This window comes from Peromyscus maniculatus, chromosome 3, assembly GCF_049852395.1.
Source record: "Peromyscus maniculatus bairdii isolate BWxNUB_F1_BW_parent chromosome 3, HU_Pman_BW_mat_3.1, whole genome shotgun sequence".
Classification (NCBI taxonomy): domain Eukaryota; kingdom Metazoa; phylum Chordata; class Mammalia; order Rodentia; family Cricetidae; genus Peromyscus; species Peromyscus maniculatus.
Genome location: NC_134854.1, coordinates 162,205,026 through 162,225,302, shown reverse-complemented (window position 1 = coordinate 162,225,302; position 20,277 = coordinate 162,205,026). Strand labels below are relative to the sequence as shown.

The 20,277-nt window shown below is 40.1% G+C and overlaps 1 protein-coding gene across 14 annotated transcripts in view; it reads left to right on the top strand.

Annotated features, from left to right (window-relative positions):
- Positions 1–2,937: 2,937 nt before the first annotated feature.
- The window catches only part of LOC102909057 (solute carrier organic anion transporter family member 1A4-like), a 47,719-nt gene continuing 30,379 nt past the window's right edge, over positions 2,938–20,277 (top strand). For 3 of the 14 annotated variants that reach the window (XM_076568209.1, XM_076568203.1, XM_076568195.1), the window contains exons 1-6: positions 2,938–3,092; positions 5,339–5,517; positions 6,652–6,751; positions 11,434–11,575; positions 14,815–14,947; positions 20,046–20,152. In XM_076568209.1, coding sequence (XP_076424324.1) covers positions 6,692–6,751; positions 11,434–11,575; positions 14,815–14,947; positions 20,046–20,152 — 442 coding nt within the window. In that variant the 5' untranslated portion in view covers positions 2,938–3,092; positions 5,339–5,517; positions 6,652–6,691. The other 11 variants (XM_076568204.1, XM_076568200.1, XM_076568197.1 and 8 more) reach the window with 10 other exon arrangements.

Here is a 20,277-nt window from a genome sequence, read left to right as displayed (position 1 = left end):
CACCCAAATGACACAGGCATGAGAATAGTTTACATTAATCTGTTCCCTTTGACATTGATTACATCATGGCAATAGCTACTCATTACCAAATAATGATCTGTCTCTCCCAATAGCATCTAAGACCTCTTGAAAGCAAGCAAAAGCTACTTATCTTCATATCCCTCACATCTACTACTGTGTTTGGAATTCAGTAAAGCCTTAATAAATAATTGTGGAATAAATGAATAATATTCACTGCCATGACAGGGTGACTGTTTCATTCTAGCCCCATGTGGGGGTGCTGATGACAGTTTTATACTTCAGTCTTCATAACAGTCTTGCATGGTAGACATAAAGATTCCTGGCTTTTAACATAAATAGGCTAAAAGCCAATATAGACACGTCAGCTCATCTGGGAATAAAGTCAGAATGATGTCTCACACCTGACACTCTCCAGCTGTCTCCTCCTTTTTACTATGAGAATAAGAAGATGCATACATAATGGATTAGGGGAAAGTGCTGGGGTTTTGTTGGATTTCCAGATATGAGGAGTACATTGATAAGAAGTAAATCTTACATCTATGAGAAAAAGGGAGTTCAACCATTTTCTTCCATGAGATTAAGTGGAGATACATACATTTGTCCTTCAAACTATGCCTGTGCAGATAAAAGGAAGAGAACAACTGAGACAATCTGAAGAAATTATAATTTCTACTATATTGCTCTCTGAGAAAAACCAGTACTGACAGTGAGTGGTGTTAGGCATGCTTTCTTCAGGAACTTCAGCAACTGCCGAGGATGCTTCAGTCCACTTCGGTGCAGTTCCGGATGCAGGGGAGATCAGTGGAGACTTACAGATGAGGGGGGAATGTCCTCGAGAGGAAACAGCATGCCAGCTGTTCTAGCGCTAGCTAAGCCAGCCTGACATTTCTTGCTGGCAATGATGAGGGGATGCAGAAATGGACCAAATATTGAAGCAACTGGGTATCAGGTATATGATGGAAGAGTCAGGGCTCACGACCTCCCACACCACACCCTGTTGTGACCTGATGGGGCCTGCCTTGATGTCCGTGGCACATGCTACCACCAAGGGCTAGGCAGGTGTCCATGGTCAGTGCTGTAGTCTGATTCCATGTAGATGTCTGTAGGCCATGCTGCCACCAGGGGCCATACTGATCTGAGTGATCTTCACTGCCACCCGAGGCCATGGTGATGTTTGGGGCTGTGCTGCCACAGAGAAATTTGTCTGGGTCTGTGGTCCTACCGGGCTGGAGGCTGTGTTTATGTCCATGCTCTGTGTTGCCATCATGTCCATGGTCTGTGCTACAGCCTGAATCTTTGTTGATGCTCATAGGACATGCTGCCGCACAGGTGGCTGCTCTGCCACCTGAGGTCATGTTGATGTCCATGGTCTGGGCAGCTTTCCAGTGCCTTGTCTGGGTCTACGGTCTTACTGAAGCAAAGGGCTGTGTTCATGGTTTGTGCTATAGCCATAAACCAAGTGGAGGCCCATGATCTGTGTCCCCACTGAGTGAAGAGTGAGGAGGCTGCCTTTGCATCATACTGATGACTGAAGATGCACAGTTGAGAGGGAGAGACACGGAAGGCTTCTAACCCCCTAAAGTAGCAGCAGCTTAGATAGGAAGCACCAAAAGGAACTCTTAAAAGTGTGATGGGGATGCTGACGAGTAGCTCTGCACAATTGCTAGATGATGTTGGAGGTGTGGGGGGGGAAGGACTCAGGTCTATTTAAGGGGTAGGCTACTACAGATTTGACCATGCTCCACTGGGTGTATAATATATAAATATATATTATATAAAATATTATTATATATTACTCAAAGTGAGCTTTTTTCTTATTCTTGCTTTCTGCTTCTTTTTGGAGGTGTCATAAGAGAGGGTGTGGACATGTGAGGACTGGTAAGGGATTGTGATTGGGGTACATAATGTGAAACTCCCAAAGAATCAATAAAAATGTGATGTGGAAATAAACAAATATTGAGCACTCTCCACACTGGCTTGGCCTGTTTCCTGCTTTAAGTGGAAAGCACTGGGTTCCACAGGACTATCAATTAGAGAGCTTAACGCTGCCTGGTGAGAACTAAGTCAAAGCTAGTGTCTCAAGTGTGGGAACTGGACTTCCTGAAATCACCCCTTCATTCTCTAGATATGTTTGGTACAGGAAGCAACATTGATGTTCAGAGCTGGCTCCATTATAGGCAGAACTTATGTTTCAAATTTCCAATTCTGCTTCTCACTCTAGACTGAGAACACATCCTAAGTCACAAACTGACTAGATTGCTGGTAAGAGTTTTGTCCAGGTTCCAGTCTTGTTTTGCATGGTGAAACCACAGGAATGGGTAATGTTCTTGATGTCTGGTTAAATTCTCCCAAGAGCAGCAAATTCCAGATACCTTGAATGTAGGATATAAAAGTGTACCTAAATATGTCAGACTTAATAATTGGAATTCAGTATTGTTTCCTTTTATTTTTGACTGGAAAAATCTGACCAAAGTAAAACAATTTTCTAGGAATCAAACAAGTAATTGTTGATTCTCCATGTCTGTTGTGGATATCCCTCTGTATAAATAAAATACTGATTTGCCAGTAGCCAGGCAGGAGGTATAGGCAGGACAAGGAGAGAAGAGAATTCTGGGAAGTGGAAGGCTGAGGCAGGGAGACGCTGCCAGCCACCGTGATGAGAAGCAACATGTTAAGATACCGGTAAGCCACAAGCCACATGGCAACTTATAGATGAATAGAAATGGGTTAATTTAAGATATAAGAACAGTTAGCAAGAAGCCTGCCATGGCCATACAGTTTGTAAGCAATATAAGTCTCTGTGTATTTATATGGTTGAGTCTGAGTGGCTTCAGGACTGGCAGGTGAGATTTGTCCTGACCTCCTGACTGTGGGCCAGGCAGGACCAGGAAAACTTCAGCTACACATGTCCTTTCTTGGCTTGGTATTGGTTGAAAGCATTTCAGCTGGCCAGCACCCAATAGGCTGTCTCTAGCAGTTACAGGCAATTTGAGGATTCTGGGGAAAGGTGCTTTCATAATACTTTTGCTTTCCCTCACCAGGTAGAGGATCGTCTCCTCAGGCTTCTTCATGTATGTACTATTCGCTTGGCCATGGTAAAGCAAAGCCTTTGTTTCATTAATTCAATAATACAGAGTAAGGTGGAATGAACAGCATGCATTTTCTGATAATCACAAACTGTGTGTTTACTGAGCATGAGTGAGTGTGTTTTTTCACTTTGTAAAGAGTTGTATTCTCCTGTGATTGAGATGTTATTAAGGACCATCAACCAAGGGGTCCCCCCTCCAGGGTTTCTGCTCAGTGTGTTTAGAGTGCCAATACTGCAAGGTAGTTACTGTTCTGGAGATTTGCTTTGTAGTATTCTCACCTAACTACTTAGAAATTCTGCACTGTATTCTTAAAAAGTTTGAGAGAGCTGACGTTCCATCATACATCTTTACAATAACACAAACAATGTAAATGGTTCAGAGTTGTGGACTCTTTTGCTCGAGAATGAGAATGGTGTGTTCCCACTCCTCATGTGGATGCAAAAGAGGGGGAGATGTGTTGTCTCCTTAATGAAAGTGTAATGTCCTGTTTTCATGAGCATTGATGACTGATGAGCATTTGTCTGTGATACTGTGTGATCCTGGGAACAGAAGTCATTTAAACAATACTGTGCTAACAGAGGGACACTGTTCATGTGGCTGCCACTTTGTGCTCATTTCTCATTTAGGTTCAAAGTGCTCAGCAAGGGAATGTGACATGATTCAGCATTGGGTTACAAAGGATTTGTTGAATCAATGACAGATGTTGCTTTGTCTCTTCTCCTCAGTGGACATATTTAAAATGCATCTGAAAAGATTTAATGTTTTTCACAGAAAGTGTTGGCACATTAGAGGAAGGTGCAGGTTAGTTTAGTAACATTGAATCTGTTTTCAAGTGCTTGGCTTTATAGGCTTTATTTACAGTCAAGACACTTGTTTGTAAAACTGCTCTGACACAGTAAAAGTGTTTTGAAAGGAATCTTCAAGGTGGTGATAAAAAACTACCCAGATGATTACTTTGTGTGTATGGGAAGAGCCATCCAGTGACCTTCTGGATGTTAACTCCAGTTTCACTTGGCTAAAAAATGAAAAGTAGATGTTGAAGATGGTTATATTTTCAGCCACTAAGGAAAGTGAAGACAGCTTTGATATGAGAGAAGAATAAGTTCTCTTAGTGGTGGATAGGAAGACTATCCCAGGCTCCGAAATGTGCAAGGATAAAGAGAAGAAAGAAATGGCTGCTGAGAGATTTACTACAGATGAGGAAAAGAGAAGCAGGTGAGGGGAGTTGAGAGGTTGATGTTTCATCTATATTTGGTGCCAATTTAAATCATTAGTTTCCTCTCTACTGGAAATTGTTCCCTTCTACCATTCTTTCCAAAATCAGTATTAGGTCCTCTCAGGAAGTTAAGTGGACTTGAGTCTGGGAGGTTTCATACTTATGTCTGTTTAAAACCACCATGGCAGTCACTATCATTTTCATCCATATTTTATTAATTTTCTTCCTTATTCCCACAATATGGAAGTTGTACCTCAATGTACAAGGCCCCACTCTATCCCAGTGTACCTTTATTTATTTTAAAGAAATCATATCTTTGCCAGAAAAAGATTATGTTCACAGGGATTTGAAACAAGCAACTTTCTCTGGTGAGTGAGGTGTCTCAAACAACTTCACCTCTCTATAGAACAGCAAGATTATCTTGTTCTTTGTTCAATCTTGATGCTTCATGCTCATAGTAGGTGTTCAATAAGTATTCATTGTAACTGCAAGGTAGTAAATAGAACTAGGGTCATACATAATCCCTCAGTTGTGACTGGAATTTGAAACTCTGGTAAATGGATTAAGTGTTTTATAAACTTATAACTATTCTAAATTACATGTTGAACAAATGTTAATCAGAGGATATTTATAAATTAGTGCTGTGGATAATGCTGAGAAATAATGCTGGTATGCTGAAATAGATTTTTTAGAATAAATATAAAATTAAAATACTTAGATCGTGATGAAAATATCCTACTTTCAAGACACAAAATAGTTTGATGAGGCTAGTACAATTGAATAGAGTTCAAATAACTTTTCTGTATTGCATATAAATACTTGTATCTGTTTAACACCTATACATATATATGTTTGTCCATACATAATATGTAGGTCATAAATAACCATGTATGGATGTGTATTTAGGTGTCTGGTCTTTCCCTAAACCTTACATTTTTAAATCTGGAAGTTTTAACTTTGTTCCCGATCATAGATTTATTTGTTGATTTTACTTAGGTTATTTTCTCCCCAGGTTATGTGAGTCAACAGTACCCCAGAAATTGTTTATCTTCTTGAGACTCCAGGGAAGTCTTGGAATGCAAAGACCTCAAGAAGGAAGCCTGGTTAAAGGGCCTTTGTGAGCTCAGTGAAGCAGAGATTGAGAACAAACACAGTGGATGTCTTCAAGTTCTTAAAGGCTACAGCCTTCAAGTGAGTTCAAAGGGCATCACCTACATCTAATTTGCTTTGCTAAAGAATTGAAAAGCTTTATTTTAATCATGTTGTCATTAGCTTAAGGTCAGAGCCTAATAAGCTCTGAGACTAGCTTTAATATCACCATTTTTCAATAGAAATCAAACAAGCCAATCTTCCCCTATGGCATTATTTTCTAGGTTAGTCAGGATAAAAAAAAAATCTTCCTAGAAACATTTTATATTATTCAAGATATTGGTTAAAATTGTTCCTATTCAAGAGATTTTTGTGTGTGAGAACCTGTGCGTATGCAGTGAATACGTACATATGGGTTTGTGTATATACATAAGTATGTGTGCAGGTGCAGATGCACATATACAGGTGTGCATATCATGGAGACCACAAGTCAATGCTGAGTGTCTTCCTCTAGAATGCTCCACATTAGGGTTTTAATGAAGTCTATTCACTGAACTTGTCCGTTGTTCATTTGGTTAGAGTGCTAGGTTGGCGTGCTGCAGTGATTCTGCTGCCTGGGTCTTCCCAGTGTTGGGGTTATAGGTAGGTGCCGAGAAGCCCTGGTTTTACTTGGTTGCTAAAACTTCAAATTGAGATCCTCAAACTTATGAATCAAACTTGTTATCCACTGATCCACCTCCACAGTTGTGCTTGACATAAGCTAGGATCATTTGGGAAGAAGGAACCTCAATTGAGAAAATGTCCCAAGAGATAGCCTGATTGTCTAGCCTGTGGTGCATTTTCTCAATTAAAATTTGATATGGGAGGGCCCAGCTCACTGGGGGTGGGACCATCCCTAGGTAGGCAGTCCTGAGTTTTTTTTTAAGAAAGCAGGCTGAACAAGGTATGAGGAACAAAGCAATAAGTAACATTCCTCCGTGACCCTGGCATCTGCTCCTACATCCAGGTTGCTGCCATGAATTCCTTCCCTGACTTTCATCAGTGATGAACTGTGAGGTAGAATTGTGAGCTAAAATAAACCCTTTCCCCTCTAAGTTGCTTTTGGTCCTGGTATTTTATCACAGCAAGAGAAATCATGACTAAGACACCTAAGAAAGTTTCTCCTACTCTTTTATGAGAATGGCTCATTACAGTTCAGTATATAATTTATTTAATAACTGATTTTTTTTTGAAAAGACAGCGGTAAGCAAAAACATCTGGAAACAATCAGAAGAACATGGGAGAAACTGAGAAAAGGGTTGCAACCCATGGGGGAGGATGCTTTTCCAAGATGAAGGTATGTATTATTTAGATGTATGCATGAGAATCTTTTAAAGCAAACATTGAAAGTCCTTGTAATGTTGCTCAGCTTATATGAAATTTTCCAACATAAAAGCCATTTTGCCTAATGTGTTGTTAATTTATTGATGTAAAGAAGTTGGTTTTATAATTAATGGATGTCTAACCAGGATTATTCATCCAGGAAGATTTATCAGACTAATTTAGAGGAGAGAGTCATGACCCCTTAGGGGGTTGAAGACCCTTTCACAGGGGTCACTTAAGACCATTGGAAAACAGAGATCTTCACATTACAATTCCTAACAGTAGGAAAATTACAGTTTTGAATTAGCAAATAAAAATAATTTTATGGTTGGAATCAACAGAACATGAGGAACTGTACTAAAGTGCACAGCATTAGGACAATTGAGAATCATAGATTTAGAGGGTCTTAATGGAGGATGGGGTTTAAAGTGTTTTAGGTGTGTATTATGTTGTGTTACAATTTAGTCTGAGCTCAGAGGTCTACCCAGTACTCAGCCATCAGGGGTTCCTGACAGAAGGTCAGGGGTAATATCTGGGAAATAGTTCCCCAACAGAAATGCTATGTTGATTTCATGATCTAGTCAAATATTTTCTTCAAGATTTGGCAATACTACAATCATTGTTTTGTAAGAAAGATGTCTCCTCTGTTCACTGTTTTGGTGGTTTTCAGTAGTTTAGAGATAACTGTCCTTCTTGTAGTTCCAAAGGCATCTTTGCAGCACCAAATGTGAACTCGTATTAACCCAAGGAATCTGAGCACTGGCCTAGTCTCTGCAGAGTCCCTCACAGGTTCCTCTCTAAGCTTCTGCCCCCTCAGTCATCCCATCCCAAGCTCCTTTACCTTAGTCACATGTAGTGGACTCCATTCATTAATGTAAAAGAGAAGGAAGCCTCAGACACAGCCCTGGAAAGTATTTTTACCTGCAGTGATGCATGAATTATTGAGACTCAACCCCCTCAAGTTATCCTTCCATTCTTACATTATTCTGAGGAGCCCAAGTCCCCTGGCTCATGACCTTTGCCAGATGCATACCAGATGTGTCACTTTGTACAGCTGGTGCAGATTGTTGATACTTAAGTGTATTTCATCTGGGAAGGGTAATGGTAGCCCTAAATGTTAGATACACACATCATTCTGAGACCTCTGTGTGTGTGTGTGTGTGTGTGTGTGTGTGTGTGTGTGTGTGTGTGTGTGTCTGTGTGTCTGTCTCGGTATGCATGTGAGTTCTTACCCTTCAGTGCCATCCTATACTGGTGGGATGAGGGATTAGACCCAGATGCTCACACACACAGCTCCTCTATCACTGATCTATACCTCCTTCTCCACTGTAAAATATGTTAATTACTTTAAATTTATGTTTTATTGTATGTATAGAGACATTTTGCCCTCATGTATATTGATACACCACTTGTATGTCCGGTGTCCTTAAAGGCCAGAAGAAGGTGATGGATCCCCTGGAACTGGAGTTACAGGTGCTTATGAACCACAATGTGGGTGCTAGGAACTGAACCCAAGTCCACAGCAAGAGCAGTCAGTGATCTTAACTGCTGAGCCACATCTTCAACTTCAAAGCTTAGTATAATGATTATTAGTTACTAACATTAATAGCATTTATAGAGAAATATCACCATCTATTATTATAAATACTACTTCTCAAAGTTTGTCTGTGGTTACTGTCTTATTAGGGTTTCTATTGCTGTGAAGAGACACCATGACCCTGCAATTCAAAAAGGGAAACATTTAATTGGGGCTGGCTTCCAGGGTCAGAAGTTTAGTCCATAATCAGCATGGTGGGAAGCATGGGGGCCCAAGGGAGATGTGGTTCTAGAAAAGGATCCAAGAGTTCTAAATCCAGATAGGCAGGCAGCAGGAAGAGAGTGACACTGGACCTGGCTGGAGCTTCTGAAACATCAAAGCCCACCCTCATTGACCCACTTCCTCCAACAAGGTCACAGCTCCTAATAGTGCCACTACCTCATGGCCCAGCATCCAAATCTATGAGCTTATAGGGACCATTCCTATTCAAACTACCACAGATACTTTGGAGTTTAACAACAGTAGATACTGGTGTGGATGTTATGGGAAAATGTTAAAACCATGAGTTTACAAGTCAAAATTTAGAAGTAATTGTTTAAAAATAAATTAGACTGCTCTGAATTTAGAACTATCTAGAATGTTAGAGTGGTGAAATTCTCTACAGTGCCAGACTGAAGCTCCTGCTTCTTAAGTTTAGAAATATAATTTTTAAGAAAAGTGTCCCAGGACAGGGAGAATGATGACCTTAATGACCTTCAGTCATGCATGCACTGATGACTTCACCAGGCACCACTGGTTAGTTCTAACCCAGTACCTACACAGATGGCTCAGTTAAACTACATGGAACAAAAAAAAAACCTAAACCAAAACTCATGAACCTTGGAAAAGGACTTGTAGGAACTAAGGTGTTGATGGGGAAGAGAGGGGGAGAAGAGAGGAAGAAAGTAATAATCAGAGATGCCATATATGTATGAAATCACCAACGAGTAAATTCAGTTAATAAAATTTTTAAAGAAAAGAATGGAAAATTTCTCAAGGGGGTGGGAGATATCTCCATCAGTAAAGTACTTGCCATGGAAGCAGAAGGACGGAGTTCAGTTCTCAAGCCTACATAGGAACTAGACATGGTGACACTAGCTACAATCCCAGTGTAGGGGAAGTGGAGTCAGCAGATACTCGGTGCTCACAGACACCCAGCTTTGCCTCCTGGGCTAATTCTAGGCAGGTGAGAATCCCTGTTATTAAAAAAAATGTATAAATCTTGAGGAATTACACCTGTGGCTGTCTTCTGTCTCCCCATGTGCATATACGCACATAAACTCATCCTACACTAACATGCATACACATACACAAAGAAAGAAAGGATGCAAGAAAAAAGAAAAAAGAGAGCTCCCTTAGGAAGAATGAAAAGACTGCTCTAAAGGAGTTTGCTTCAGACTCTAGAGTGCTGAGATGACCAGTCAGAAGGACTGGGTTTGTAAATACAGATGTTGGGTAGCAGTGGACCTGAACAAGCATGGACACTGGTTTCTTTCACTTTCTCCCCAGAACTAAATGCTTTAGAGAAGGAGCAGTGTGCTTACTACCTGTTTAGACTTCTTCTTCAAAAACATAAATTGAATAAATGACCTTTCAAAGCTTAATTTTTAAAAATTTGATAGACTGTATGCTTAAGTGTAGGACCTGAGTTATAAAACTTATATTTAAATTATCAAGTGTCAATCACACCCTATGAAAGATCTGTTGTGGGAAGAGAGAACATCTCTGCAAATGCCATTTAGTGTCAAAAGACAAACTTCTAGAAAACTTTTAAGCTATATGGAACTTGGTGTTCACATTTGCCATTTTATTTATTTTTTGTGTACTTTTTCTGCTTAGGTTAATCCAGATTAATTGGTTCTTATGACAAAAATTTCCAAGCAGTAAATACTCATCTAACACAGTACAATTTACCTATTATTTCAGATGAGATAACACAGAAGTTCCAGAAGCTGGGATGATGACATTTGCCATCAACCAGCTACTGGAAGATAAGGGAAACAGGGATATTGTTTACTACATCATTCCAAGTGAGTTCATTAGTAAAAGGCAGGTAGGGAGGAGTATTATCAGGACACAGCCACATTTCACCCTGAACCCAAGAGACCCCCAAAATGTTCTGACCTGTGTTTACATGCCATGAATACCACTTGGACTACTGAGATAAAGGGTTATAGGGCATATTGCCCCAGGAAGAAAAATAAAACAGGTCACATTGCCTCCAGCAGTGAGAATGTAGCTTGTTGTTCTCAAAAACATAAAGAAGTCAAGGTGTTAAACTGACCAAGATATCCAGAAACCAGTCATTCCTGCAGATGGAACATAGTAGGCTTGCTGCAGAAATAATGCCATGGTATAATTCTGTGTTCTGTTCCTTCCCTTCTGTAAAGTGGACAACACTTGTCCTGCATAAATAGTATATAGACGTCAATAGCTGCATCTTACATAGAATAACTTCATGTCTTTCTGTGTGAATAAGGTACACTGATACATGAGCAAAACCATATCCACCCACAAAACTCATCATTGCTAAGTAGCTATTCTAACCCTGCTTTTCCAGAGTGTAGTGGTATTTGCTCCACCCATGACCTTGGGCTATAGGGCTTGAAGGAGGCAGTGATTCTTGCCCTTGCACATGACCTCTTAAGAAGAGATGAGAGGGGTCATGTGGTCCCTTCTTCCTTTTATTTATTTATTCTGGCATGATCAGACTCCTGACAACCTGGGAATTGAACTTGGTTCTTCTGGAGCATTAGTCAGTGTCCTTAACCTCTGAGCCACCTCTCTCAGGACCACATGGTCCCTCTCTCATCTCTTTTTCAGACGTTATGTACAAGGGCAAGAAGCACTACCTCCTTTGGGCCCTATAGCCCAAGGTCATGGGTGGAGCAAATACCACTACACGAGAGTTAGGACAGTGATAGAGCAGAGATTACACTTTAAGGCTCCTTCCATGTTCAAGAGCTGTATAAGTTGCATACAATCCTATATCTCATGGTAGAGGGCTTTTTGTCAGTAGATGGAGGATATATAATTGGAAAACAAAGTCCTCACTTTTTCTGAAACGTTTTTCTTCCTAGATGTTTCTGCTTTCATTAACAATGGCATATGTAGCCAAATCACTGTCAGGAGCTTACATGAATTCCATGCTCACACAAATAGAGAGACAATTCAATATCCCCACATCTATAGTTGGATTGATCAATGGGAGCTTTGAAATTGGTGAGTTATTTTTATATTTACTTATTATTATATATTAACATTCTCTCCTCATTTCCTGCCTTAGACTATTTGATTTAACTGAGTTACATGCTTCCTGATGTGATTGAATAGCTTAGTTTGGTTGTGAAGAAACTATTATTTAAATATCCCCTAATTTTCGCCATATACCCTGATATGGTCCCTTTTTTTCTGACAACTGGCATAAGATTTAGAGTGTTAATATCTAATTCTATCATTTGATAAGTCAAAGAGAACCTCAGAGCTTTTCTTTGGCATTCGAGAAGGTTGCTGTGGGAGCCTGGAGGAACTGGGGTCCTGAAGAAGAGAGCAAGTGCTTCTCTTCCCCCACTGTGTCTGTGAGGTTGACAGCTCTCCACTCCTAGTCACTTGTAAGATGAGGGTGCTTTCCTGTGTTTGAGTTGTGCCAGACAAGATTGCTAAGAGGAGTGAATGAACTTTAGCCCCCGAATTTGTGTAATGAACTGGGATACAAGAGTACAAAGGGTGAAGGAGGGAAAGATGCCCTCTTTAGACAAAGTGACCTGGAAGCCTCTATTCTTGTTATTTCCTTCCTTCAAGGTGAAATTGTCTTTAATGTATTTAATCAAAACAGAATAGAGAACCAGGACTGTGAGGTAGTGAACCCACACTGAGGATGCGCCATCCTGTCTCCAGGATCAATCTCCTTAGTGCTTGCTCTGCCCCTGTGTCCTTGGCCTTCACAGTGCAGTCAGGATGAATGCTTTCCATAAACATTTCACAGATTTAGTCATGTTCTAGTGTGTTAGATGCAGCAAGTGCAGCCCATCGGTAATCCAAGGTCTTACAGAACACATTGTGCTAGGGAGGTCAGTCTCCTGAAATAGTAAAGGTTTTCCAGGTGTAGAAGTGGACAGGTAAATGTGAAGGGGAGTTTGTATGGAGGATGAACTATCAAATGGTGTGTGGGGGGATGTAGTCAGCTCTGTATTATGGGAAGGTGAAATGTGTTAGAACATGATCCTGGAGAGATGTTGCAGGGATGAGAAATGTGTAAAGACTGTGGCTTGTTCTGGAGTATGTATTTTATTCCTCAGGTGGCAATGAGCAAGTATGGGATTGGAAGAGGGTATTGATCTTTCTATGCTGAGGACTCATATTGAAAACTCAATGACATCTGATTTCTGGATAATACTTTAGCTGTACAAAAGGAAACTATATAGGTAAAAAGGAATACAGTTACACTGAAGTATAATTATCAGAACATTTAAAAATCTTGTTAGGAAGGAATATTTGTGCTTTTTTAATAAGGCAAAAATTATCTACATCTGATTTTCAAATAATTATTGGTTGCATGGCCCTTTACAACAACCACAATGTCAGAAGCTACCATTTATACGTCTATTGGTGACAGAATCACAGCTCCTCATATTAATTACTACTGCTTCCTACACTACCATGAACAGAAACACAAATGCCCAGTTAATGATAATTTAAAATAATTCTCACTCAAGTCCATGGAAAACTCTAATTTCTGTGAATTCTGTGGGTTTTAAACTAAAGGTTAAAAAGTCCTATTTAAAGTAAAAAATAGTAACAATACCACTACTGGCTGTGCCAGGTGACTTAAGGGAAAGTCTTACATTGAAATAGTTGTGAGAAGAAGTAATTCACATTGGCCAGTGAATGCAGCATTCAGTGGGCTTTTACAAGCAACCTTCCCCTAGCCTGGAAAATACTTTACCTCTCTCCCAACACCTTCCCACCAATTATATGAAAACCACAGCAATGTAAAAGTCAATGTAAAAGGCAATCTAAGACTAATATGAGGAAGGGATGCTTTTCTTCTCAAACAATAGCGATTTCAGACAAGATTCTGTGTGTTCTTGTTGTGCAGCAATAGATTAGAAATATACCCAGAGACTTCAAATAATGAGTATCCTGAGACATTACCTTCTGAATGATGACCTCAATGACAAGGACTTAGGAGAGAGATGGGGTAATAAGGATACAGAGGTGGTGCACATACCATTCAAAATAATGCACCATCTCTTCTACATAGAAAGCAGACTAGAGAGAAATAGAATTGGAATAAAAACAGTCTTCAAATATCTTTGAAATATTTAAGATGACTGAGAGATTTGCTGTCATTAAAGAAGTGTGTTTGAATTTTCTGATCTTTCCTTTATGTACAGTATAAGCAGGGTAAATATTCTTCATTAAACTAAAAATACGTATTTTGTGGAATGCTTACTTATATTTGCTTCTTTTCAGTTCCTTTTTTTCTGTGAATAATACTGATGATTGGGCCTAGGGCCTCCCACACATGAGGCAAACATTCTATCACTCTATCTCCAGCCCCTTTATTAACTCTTTATTTTGAGTAAGTTCTCAGTAAGATGCCCAGGCTGGTCTTGAACACCATCTGTAGCCCAGGCTGACTTTGATCTTGTAGTCTTCTTCTCTTATCCTCCCTGTGACTGGGGATGGCAGGTCTGTGCCACCAGGCTACACTGGTTCTTTCATCTCTTAACACCTTCATCAAAGGCCTCTCTGTCAGAATAATATTTCCCACTGAGTTTATTTAAACATAAGCTTTCTGCTAAACCACAGAGATGGACTCCTGCAATCTAGGCCTAAGACCCAGTTGGAGGGTTAGGACTCTGACTTTCTCTCTGTTAACCCTATTACCTGGTCTAAGGAAAGATGTGACAATAGAAGCAGACATCCAGCCTAGCCATGTTGAGTATAAGGGGGGTTTTAAATAGTAAAGTTAAAAAACATGAATCCATTTGACTCTGCATAGAGCAGACATGAGAGGAGAGGTCAGAGGTGACATGCAGGCTGACATCTGCTTTTGTATCCATTCCCAAGGGCTGGATAATCCTGAAGAGTTCTTAATATTCTCCAAAAATGGAGCAGAACCCTCCCTCAGGGTCACAATTGATATATATATTTATTAAATTGATATCTATCTCTATCTCTATATCTATCTATATCTATATCTATATATAAATAAATAAATAAACAATATATATATTTTATAAATAAATAAATAAAAAATTTATATATATTTATTTATATATATATATATAAATAAATAAATAAAAAAAAAACAATGCTCAAAGCTCCCAAGCACCCATCCTATATCCTTAAGGTAGTTGTTAAAATTTTGCTCTAGACTCCAAATGCTGGAGAGGTTCTTGACTAAGATCTGCTATTACTTTACTGAAACAAACATTCTCATTCCCCTCTCCTAGGAAACCTTTTGTTGGTTATATTTGTGAGTTATTTTGGAACAAAATTGCACAGGCCTATTGTGATTGGTGTTGGATGTGCGGTTATGGGCCTCGGGTGTTTCTTAATATCGCTACCTCATTTCCTGATGGGCCGGTGAGTACTTCAGTCTTTGATTAAATTTTAGGTTCAATATTTTCCCTAAGGACATGAGGCTCAGAATTTCTTCTGTGGAAGTAGCAATGCTCCCCCAAGGTACAGAATGCTAATATGGAATTTAGAAGACATGGTCTCTGCTCTGCCGGTATGATTTGTGTATGTTGTAACCTTGGGTCTGTTTTTTAAGGTCCCATCCTGTCCATTGTGAAGTGGGAATTTGAGACATTGCTTTCATGAAGTTGAGACACTGAACAGATTCTCTGAATCTGCCAAAGCTTGTGCTGAGTCTTTCATCAGGGTTATTAGACACCCCAGTTACAAGGGGTCTACTGTTTGATATAATCACAGATTGGCAAGAGATAGACCAATGTGAATATTGATTTTTATTTTCATGCTTACCAGATTGTCTTACACAGAAAATTATAAAAGTTAAATTATGCTATCTCTTACTCTCTTTTCTGCTTTCTGAAGAGAGTTTCAGTTCTTTCTTCTGTTTGCTTGTGTGTGTCTTGTTAGTTTTTAACACCTTAATATTCAATGGTACACAAAATATATATTGTTATGGAGCTCGATGCTTTCTCTAGACTGAATGCTTAGCTCATGTCCCCATTAGATTGACTCTCTGAGTCTCTCCCTGTCTCTCTAGCCCTCACAGGCTGGCAGGGTGAACTTCCCTCAGAACAGGTCAGGGCTGCATGGTTGTTCCGGGCATGCCTCTCGCTGGTGTCTGCTGTTCTCCACCTGCCTCTGAACTGCAAACCTCTAGGCCAGCTCAGTGCCATTTCCTTGTAATTCCCCATCATTCTCTTCCATATGAATCTGTCTGCTTTTCCCCTCCTCTTCCTCTTCCTCCTCCCTCCCCCTACTCTTCTTCATCATTTCCTTCTTCTATCCTTCCTTTTGTTTTTAAGATCTTTCATCAATTTGACTTGTGTCAGTGTTTTCCCTGCATGTATACGTGTGAACCATGTGTGCGTCTGGGGCCCACAGAGATCAAAAGGGTGTCATTTTCCCAGGAAGTGGAGTTAGAGATGGTTGTCTGCTATCATGTGGGTGCTAGAAAATGAACCCAGATCCTCTTCAAGAGCAACAAGTGCTCCTAACCACTGAGCCATCTCTCCAGGCCTGCTTCGTTCTTTTTGTGACAGGGTCTTGCTGTGTAGCCCGGGCTGGAATTCACTATGTAGCTCAGGCTGGCCTCAAAGTCTTGGTGATCCTCCTGTTTCAGCCCTCCAAGTGTTGGTACTCCAAGAATGAGCCCCCACAACTTCCTTGCTTCACCTCTTTCTTTCTCTTACATACTCACTGGAGGAGCATCCTACTCTGCTTCCCTCTTACTCTCCCTCACTTCTTCCTGTACAGAAAAAAGATTCCCTACAGCCTTTGGAGACATTGCCTCAAAGTTTGTGTGTTTTGGAAGTAGAATTAGAGTTCTAACTCCTGTGACTGGTTTCTCTTTTAGCTCCACTGTCTGACACTGATGACGATTGGTTTACGATCTTTGCCACCTCCATCAGGTGCCTTCAGTCAGGACAGTCTGTAAAGTTTTTGTACTTTTTTTCCTCTTCTCCTTGAAGATACCTTCTTCCTTCTCCCCCTTCTTCTTCAGCTCCTATTTGAGCACTGGCACCCTAGATTTCATTCATATCTTGCCATCATTCTAACTTCATGTCTTCTCATCTCTTGGATCCTCCCTGGGAGATTTAACTTTGTCATCCAGGCTCTTCAATGGGCTTGTCACTTGTATTAGCATATTTCTGAATTTTTATTTTCAAGGACTCCTCTCTACCTCACATATCTCTTCTGAGGGGACATCTTGTTATATTTGAATCCAATATCTTTTCCTGTGTGACTCTCTTCATCAGTCTGCATGTCTCTGGCCCCTTCAAGTGTACCTATTATTTGTCTTTGACTTACTGTAATAGGTGTCCTCTATAGATGATGGCACTTGGTTATTTGTCCACATCTAAGAAAGAGTAACAACAGAAAGCTAACTAGAAATTCTGTATACAAGTGTAGAGTTGGTTAATGGGATTCTTTTGACTTTTTCAGTAGGATGAGTCAACAGGTGGTTGAGACAGGACTGGCTGGTGATTAAGATGGAATGGCTGGTGATTTATCTGGACTGGATGGTGATTTATCTGGACTGGATGGTGAATGAGCTGGACTGGATGGTTATTAAGCTGGACTGGATGGTGATTAAGCTGGACTGGCTTGCAAATTATCTGGAATGGCTGGTGATTTATCTGGACTGGCTGATGACTGAGCTGGACTGGATGGTGATTAATCTGGACTGACTGGTGATTGAGCTGGACTGGATGGTAACTGAGCTAGGCTGGCTGATGATTGAGCTGGACTGGATGGTAACTGAGCTAGACTGGGTGGTAATTGAGCTGCACTGGGTGGTGATAGGACTGGACTGGCTGATTTTGAGCTATCTCAGAAATGTGTGTAACTTGTGATCCTAGGTAGGAATTCTCTGCACTTGCTAAAGAGGTAGAAACTGACTACCATCCAGAAAGGAATGAGAACATCATCTTTTAGCGTGTGGAGTTTTACAACCTAGTGTTCTTCCTTTTTGTCCTCTGTGTCCTCTTTGTACCAGTTTGGCTCCTCTCCTGTCTGTGAGCATTTCCACTTGGAGAGATGGAGGATGAGTCTGAGGATCTAGCTATTCCTTATGTGCACTGTAACCCACACTTTAGACTTTGCTTTGTGTGTCCAGCCAGGCCCTGAATTGGGAGTCTCATCATGCAGCTTTCAGTGGAGACCTGGAACATACCTTGTTGCTACCTGAAGCATGATGGTTATATTCCCCTTACCTTCTGATTCGGTGGCCATTCTCACATCCACATCCCAAACTCAAGATTTGATTGAACTTAAATTGAGCACACTTTCAATCTCTAACTTACAGGTTTTTTTTATTTTTATCTATTTTGTTGTATATGTTGTGGTGGTGGAGTGTGTGTCCTTTTGTGTGAGGTCAGGAAACCACTCTCAGGATTAGGTTCTCTCTGCCTACTCCATAGGTTCTGGAATGCAATCTAGGTTGGCAGCCTTGTACACAAGCACCTGTACATGTAGAGGCACCTGGTATCTCACAAGACTTTTGTTTGTTTGTTTCTTTATTTTTTGAAATCAAGTCTCCTGTAGCTCAGGTTGGCCTTGAATTTACTCTGCAGTTAAGGATAATCATGAACTTCTGATCCTCTCTCTTGTCTCCATCTCCTGAGTGCTAGGATTATAGGCCTGGGCCACCATGCTTGGTTTTATTTCATGCTCAGGGTCAAACCCAGGATTGGTATTTGCCAGGCACCAATGTACCAATTAAGTTACATCTTCATATCTAAATGTCTTTATCTGTGAGGAAATGGCCATTCCCCTTTTCTATTTTGATACCTTTTTTCTGCCACTTTATTGTCATTTAGGGAATAAATGGACCTTGAGTGGACAACCAAATTTTAAGTGGATAATAAACAAAGTGAAGGATATTTTAGCAGAGGTGTTTTTGCAGGGAACTGAAAATATGTGGATGGAATTTTAAAATTATTTTTTACTTTCTATTCTATTCATGTTAATGTTAAGAAATATTTGACAATTATTATGTTTTCCTACCTTCTTCAAAGGGTGATAATTCTTTGAAGCTGATCTATCCTCATTGGGTCATGAGAAGAGAGACATAGGCTCTTGTCCACACTTCACTGGCAAACTATGTAGGGACATCAGGCAGGTGTTCTAAGAGGAAGTAATTCTTACTTCTGTGTTATAGTATGCAGCACAGAAGTTAGAATTTTGGGAAGTATACCTCTCTATTCATGCACAATTCAGCAGCCCATGGTTTTCTCTGGTTGTCTCTCTTCTAAAAAAAACACTTAGAAATAAAGAAAGAAAGAAACAAATAAATAAATGAAATCCAGCATACCTACAATGGAGAGGGACTTAGCTGACACATTCTCCTCTACTGTTGCTCTGTCATTTCTCTCTAGGACAAGCTGATCCTTGGTGATCTGATCGAGTTAAATGACCACAGTTTATTAGCACATTTGTCCCCATGACACTGCATGGTCAGGTGATCGATAATGTCATCTCTTGTTATGACATGTGGACTTTTTCTTCTGCTGGAGTTAATGAACACACAGGAGATTGATTGTTTGAATTTTCAGAAAAAAGGGTAGGACCACAGCTCAGAGAATACAGAGCAGGTGTCTTGATTTGTTGTGTTGTTTTGTCTTTCTAAAACTTTTGTCTTCTCAATTCTACTTTAGTGAGTCTCTTTTTCTTTCTTTCTTTTGTTCTTTGTCTCACACTAATGATTTCTAGGAAATAGTCATTTAGATATCACAGAAAGTTGATTTTAGAGAACTGAAAGCCATGTCACCTACATGTAGAGATGAGAGCTAACTGTAAAGAAGGGGCACGTTTTGGGTGATTACTGAGTTCTTTTGATGATGTATTACTTATTTTTATTCATTCAGGTTTTTTAAATTTTGAAGGGTTTTGTTTTTTTTTTGTTTATTTTGTTGTTATTTGAGATAGGCTATTGTAAAGCCCACTCTGGTCTCAAAATAGCTGCGTAGCTGAGGGTGGCCTTGAGCTTCTGTTGCTCCTATCTCCACCTCCAAAGTGCTAAGGTGACAGGCATGGACCCCCATAACCTGTTTGTGGAGTTTAGCCCTAGAACTACATGTCCAGCTTAAAGATACAAATTTCTGTTTCTACTTATTTATTTATCATTTATTTGTTTGTTGTTGTTGTTGTTGTTGTTGTTGTTCTTGTGTGTGTGTGTGTGTGTGTATGTGTTTGTGTGTGTTCAAGTGTAGCGATCAGAAAACAACTTTATGGAATCATTCCTCTCCTTCTATCTTATGTGATTTCCACGACTGAAGTCAGGTCATTAGGCTTGTGCAGCAAGTACTTTACCTGCTAAGTCGTCTTGCTGGCCTTGCAATAGGATTTATGATGATGACAATGACTGCTGTGGAAATGTGTCTGCACAGACTTTGGATGCTATGTGTTCAGGAAACTGGAGTTAGTAATCTATAGATGCTCTCATTGCACTCAGTTCCTCACAGCAATGTTTCGTGTGTCCACACAGATACGATTACGAAAAAACAATTTCACCTGCAAGCAATTTGTCCTCAAACAGCTTCTTGTGTTCAGGAGACGGAACCCAGACCTTAACGCCACCACATGACCCAAAAGGTTGACAAATGCTTCTTATTGCTTTCTGCTCAAGACTGGGCCACAGAATATGCTTTTATTAAGGGCTTTAGTATGACACTGGGTTTAGTAGGCATGTAACACAAATGGACAAACTTTAATTCCCT